The 6012-nt window shown below is 49.1% G+C and overlaps 1 protein-coding gene across 1 annotated transcript; it reads left to right on the forward strand.

The window, feature by feature from the left end:
- The first annotated feature begins 1701 nt into the window (after positions 1-1701).
- LOC114594771 (disintegrin and metalloproteinase domain-containing protein 21-like) lies at positions 1702-6012 on the forward strand. Its single transcript, XM_028724885.2, has one exon. It carries the CDS (start codon positions 3505-3507, stop codon positions 5617-5619), a length of 2115 nt encoding a protein of 704 aa, XP_028580718.2. The 5' UTR covers positions 1702-3504; the 3' UTR covers positions 5620-6012.

Below are 6012 nucleotides of genomic sequence, written 5' to 3' on the forward strand. Positions count from 1 at the left end.
TGGAGCTGAATCACCCGAGTGCAGTGTGCGCCGTTGCCACACCCTCCAGGGTTGCCCCACACTCCTGGGCTGCTCTCTTTGAGAGAGGCTTTGCCAATGGACTCCCCTTTCCCCTGATGGCTCTGGGAATGTTGGCCGGAGGATAGTGAAAAGAAGCAGCTTTCGAGAGAGGGGGGGAAGAGGACGGAGAGGAGGGGGACCAAGAAGCGGGAAAGGAGGTAGGTTGCCGTGAGTGGAGAGTCATGGTAGAGTTCAAAGGAGAGGCATCAACGAAGGGGAGAAATTGCAGATGTTGGCTGAGGAGTTTGGGCAAAAGGGATAGAGAGGAGGAGGCTGGAAAGGGGGCCTGTGCTGCTTGGGGAGGGGGAGAAAAAAGTGGGGAGAAGGAAAGCCTCCGCGGGAGGAGAGCGATCCCTGCAGAGGCTTAGGAGGGAAGCTGTGGCCCGCCAACCATATGGCTGACGGGCACGCAGCTTCCCTCCCAAGCCTCTGAGGGGATCACTCTCCTCCTGAGGAGGCTGTGATTCAGAATATTTTTTTATTGTTTTCCTCTAAAAACGAGGTGCGTCTTATGGTCAGGTGTGTCTTATGGAGTGAAAAATACGGTAATAGGAAGATGGAGTATGAAGAATTACACTGGTGAGCTCCTTTTAAGTCAAATGGTGTTCTGATGGAGCCACAAACATCAAGTTGTCCAAATTAATGTTGCCGGCCCTGGTTCTACTGGCACAGTGTTGATAGCTGCTTGGCTATGCAAATAGGAAAAAGACAGTGATCAAAGCAGGTGACATCTCTAGATGTGCTGTACTACCTTACTGGTGGGACAATTTTTACTAGACAAAAAGTCAGGATAAATTTCTGCTACCTGGCTGCTGCATATCATAGAATTGTAGCATTGGAAGGGACCACAAGGGTTATCTAGTCCAACCCCCTGCAATGCAAGAATCTCAGCTAAACCATCCTACAATCCTTGGATAAACATCCCTTTGGCTTTCAAAGAAGGAAAAACAGGTTCCATCTTCCAAAGTAGGTGTACCATCACCTTAATCCAAGGAGATTGGTAAGTTCATGTGTAACATTTGAAACTTTACATTACAGTGGTGCCTCGCAAGACGAAATTAATCGGTTCCGCGAGTCTCTTCGTCTTGCGGTTTTTTCATCTTGCGAAGCACGGCTCTTAGCGGCTTTAAGAAAAAGGAAACAAACTCGCAAGAACTCGCAAGGCGTTTCGTCTTGCGAAGCAAGCCCATAGGGAAATTCATCTTGCGGAATGACTCAAAAAACGGAAAACCCTTTCGTCTAGCGAGTTTTTTGTCTTGCGAGGCATTCGTCTTGCGGGGCACCACTATATCTGGAATTTGCTGCTATTGCTACTACTAAGCATGACATGCTAGGTGTCATATATATAGGAAAAAGTCATAAGAGTCATTCCCACATACAGACTTCTGAATAAAATTGGCAGCCATGGAACAGGAGGACAGATTTTCTTCTGGACTGGTAAAACAGGAAAGTTTTCACAAAAAATGAAACCCCACCCCCAAAAGGATCCTTATTAGAACTGGTGCTATTTAGTTTTCCAAGTTATCTACAATCAGGTGAGCAGTAGGTAGCCAGGCTTGCAGATGACACCAAAGTACAGAGAATGGTGAAAATCAGATTGTAAATGTTTGAGACAATGCCAGGCTGTCTGTGGGTGGGGTGGAGGGTGAGAGGGAAGAGAAATGTGGTTATGGCATTGGAGGAAATCCCTTCTCTCCTTGTCCTTTCTCAACTCGGAAAACAAACAGGCAATTTGAGCACCTTTTAGATTGAAACTGAAGCTAAGCAGCTGATCAGGAAAGAAGCAGAGCTTATTTTGAAAATAACCAAAGCCTTTTGAACTAGAAACTGGAAAGTGTTCAATGTGCTTTTTTATATGATATGGCAGCTAAAATTACATATTAAAACAATTGCCAGAGCAGTAGCTGTCTTAGCAAAAGCAATGAAGAGGGGTTTTGGCATCTTAAAGACTAACACATTTTATTGTGGCATATGGAGTGTTTCAAAGTTAAGTGTTCAGCGTATCTCACATGGATGTAGAGAAGAGCACAGTTTAAATGGCTATAAATGATCAGAAAAAAATAGTTGCACCATATTCTGGAATAAGAAAGTGGGTAGATGGCTGACTGTATCTTCTCTTAATTTTCCGGAATTGTTCCGTTTCAGAGATTATCAAAATCTAACTTTCATAGACTGTTAATAGGGAGGTGTGAGCCTTGTGAGGAGGGAATGAGGAACCTGTTGCCCTCCAGATCTTGCTGGACTGCAGTTCCCATTACTCCCTGCCAATGCAAACACTGATCAAGGAAGATGGGGGCTGCAATGAAACAACAGTTGAGAGTCCCAGGATCCCCCATGCCTGCAGGCTATTCTTATGATCGTACCCCCCAACTGAAATATTTAACTCTACATCCTCTCCGTCCCTCTCTCCTTTTTAGACTCACGATAACACCGAGAGGTAGATGGGTAGAGAGCGCGCAAGTGGTTCAGGGGCACTTCCAGCCGCTTCTCTCACGCAAGCATCCTTTCCCTCACACCTTGTCACCCGCCGCGCCGTCGAGAGAGGTAAGCGAGGAGCGAGATGCTCCCCGACCTCGAAGGCGACGGCGTTGCTCCAGCCGTCCAAGAAGCTTCCCTCAGCGAAGGGCGCCTGCACACTTGTCGCCGGCGGGAGGCTTCGGGGCGGCCAGGCGAGTTCCTTTCGCTAACCGCTTCTTAAGGGCCGAATGCCGCCCACCACCCAGGAGCTTTAATCTGTCATGCCCGCCGCCTTGGGAGCCGTTTGGACCCCGGCGGATTACACGCTTCCATTGGCGGCAAAATCACGGCTCCTCCTTCTCAGAGGCGACGACGCTGTTAGAGGAAAGGGCCAGAGGCGCCCTCGTGGGTTGCACCGCCTTCTTGGACCCACCGGCCGTCGGCTCCGCGTGCTTCGCCGCCCTCTCGGTTCACGCAGGCGCCACAGAGAGACTTTTGTTATTTTTCGCGCCCACACCCTCCGAATAAATCCCTGAGAAGAAGGCGGAGAAACGAGGCGCGGGGAGCTTGTTCTTGGCGCGGGAAAGCAGCGCGCGTGGGACAAAAAGCACCTGCTCCAGGGAGCCTCGAGGGAGAGCGGCGCGGCGGCTGACCGGCGGCGAGACCGCAAAATCAGCGTGGAGGGGAAAAGCCAGGTAAGCCATTGTTTTGTTCTGGAACGGCGTCGTTTTCCCGGCCCCCCTGCCGCCGCGGCTCCCGCGCTCGCCCCTCCCCTCGGGCCGCTCAGTTCCACGGTTGCTGGAGCGCCGGGCGGAGGACACCACCGATGGCTGCTCTCCTCCCCGCAGGGCAGCGGTGGCGCCGGTGGCGTCGGCGGCAGCAGCGGAGGAGCCTCGTCCTTCTTCTTCCCACTCCCTGCCTGGCTGCCGCCTTCCCGCGTGAGGCGAGGCCCTCCGGCCGCCTCCCGGCCCGCACGCGAGGGGAGATATGGGGCCGGGCGGCGCCGGCGGGGGACTGGCGTGGCTGCTGCTGGCCTCGGGCGTCTTCCTGAGCCAGGCCTCGAGCCAGGCGCCGCCTCAGGGCTTCCGATACGTCTCCTACGAGGTGATCATCCCGAGGAGGATGGCGCCGCGTCGCGGGCGGGAGCCCCAAGACCTCACGTACCTCGTGGAGCTGCAGGGGAAGGGCCGCGTGGTGCACCTCCGGCAGAAGAGAGGCTTCGTGCCTCAGCACTTCCCGGTGTTCACCTACGGCAAGGAGGGAGACCTCCAGGCGGACTACCCTTTCGTCAGGGACGATTGCTTCTACCACGGGTTTGTGCAAGGCCAGCCCTCCTCTCTGGTCGCGGTCAGTACATGCTCAGGAGGCCTTAGGGGCCTCCTGCAGGTGGAAAACAAGACGTACGAAATCGAGCCGGTCCAGGCACCCACGAACTTTCAACATGTGGTTTATCGGCTGGAAGAAAAGGAAGGCGCCGTCCGCATGAGGTGCGGGCTCACTAAGGGAGATCAAAATCTCCAGGAGGCCACGATCCAGATCCCAGAGAATGTAGAGCTCAAAATTTCCCAGGGAGCACTCTGGCAGACACATGCCAGATATGTGAAGGTTGCAGTTGTAGTGGAACATGAGCTGTTTGTCCATACTGGCAGAAATGAAAGTCTTGCTGCTAGAGAAGTACTGGATATTGTCCATATTGCAGATTCACTCTATAAGCCTCTTGGGATTCATGTAGTCCTAGTTGGACTGGAAATATGGTCACAAAAGAACCTCATGGCAATTGCTAAAAGTATAGATGAACTGCTTGATGTTTTTAATACTTGGAGAAAAACGACCCTCATCCACCATCTAAGGCATGATGTTGGCCACTTATTTGTATATAAGCATTTTGGAGATAAGCTTGGATTATCATTTGTGGGAACAGTGTGTGATCCCATTTGGGCATCTGCTGTCGAGGCATTTATTACTTCTAGTTTGTTCTCATTCACTATAACTTTTGCTCATCAGTTGGGCCATAACCTTGGCATGCAACATGATGAGAAATACTGCACTTGTAGTCAGCATTCTTGCATTATGGCTTCATTACAGAGCAACACAAGTCAGTTTAGCAATTGCAGTTTTGATAGTTATTCTACCCTAATGAATAGTGGTAGGAAACAATGTCTGTTAATTCCACCAGAGCATGAGAAACTGTATGAGCTCGAAAACTGTGGAAACAAGGTGGTAGAGAGCGGAGAACAATGTGATTGCGGTTCAGAATTTCATTGTGAATTGGATGCATGTTGCCAGTCGAATTGTATGTTGCGGTCAGGAGCCACTTGTGCTTCTGGAACATGCTGTGCCAACTGTCAGTTTCTTCCAGCTGGAACAGTTTGTAGAGAAAGGACTGACATCTGTGATCTTCCTGAATACTGCACTGGGATTTCAGAGTGGTGTCCTGAAGATGTTTATGTGCAAGATGGAGCTCCATGCTATGATGGTGCCTATTGCTATCACGGGAAATGCTCTACTCACATTCAACAGTGCAAAATGATATTTGGCAAACAAGCAACGGTTGCCCCACTAGATTGCTTCAAAGAAATAAATACGCGAGGTGACCGCTTTGGCAATTGTGGCATTATTCCTGGTGATGTTTATAAGAAATGTGAAACAAGTAGTATCTTGTGTGGAAGAGTCCAGTGCATAAATATCGATAAAGTGTCCAATCTGAATGAGCATAACACCATAATACAAACTCCTGTTAACAACAACTTGTGCTGGGGTACATACTACCCAAGTGGAATGGGCATAGCTGATATTGGAGCAGTGAGAGATGGCACACAATGCGGTGATGGCATGATATGTATTAATAGGTATTGTATCAAGGTATCCCTTCTGAACTATGACTGTAATCAAACAAAGTGCCACAACAGAGGAATGTGCAACTCTCATAAAAATTGTCATTGTGACTATGGTTGGGCCCCTCCATATTGTCTAAATGAAGGTTATGGTGGCAGCATTGACAGTGGACCCCCTCCACCTAAGAGTGGCAATTTAGGTATGACTATAAGCATTGTAATAGTTATTTTTACTGTTGTTATTGGAGCTGGGGTTGGAATCATATAAGGAATTTCACTGATAGAAGGGTTGAAATTACTTACTGTATATTACTCATTGAAGTGTCAGACTCCAGTAAGCTCTCAAAAGACAGCAAGTCCTAAAGTGTCTAATCTGACATTGCAAACACTTAGGAGATGTTGAGCTTATAAAGGATTTCACTCAGTACATTATGCTGCAAATAATGTATTTTGTTGCTTGTAAAACAAGTCTGGCCTCTCTTAGTAATTTAAAAATCTGACTTGCTATTAATTTTCTAGGCTCATCAGCTTATGAAAATACTTGGGCACCTAGATAGTAATGTTTGAGGATGACTTCCCATGCGGCCTGTTGTAACATAATTACTGTGGAGTATCACATAAACAGAGCACTCTAGTGTGGGTTGGGGCTGACTAGGGCCTG

Source organism: Podarcis muralis, chromosome 1 (genome assembly GCF_964188315.1).
Source record: "Podarcis muralis chromosome 1, rPodMur119.hap1.1, whole genome shotgun sequence".
Classification (NCBI taxonomy): Eukaryota; Metazoa; Chordata; class Lepidosauria; order Squamata; family Lacertidae; genus Podarcis; species Podarcis muralis.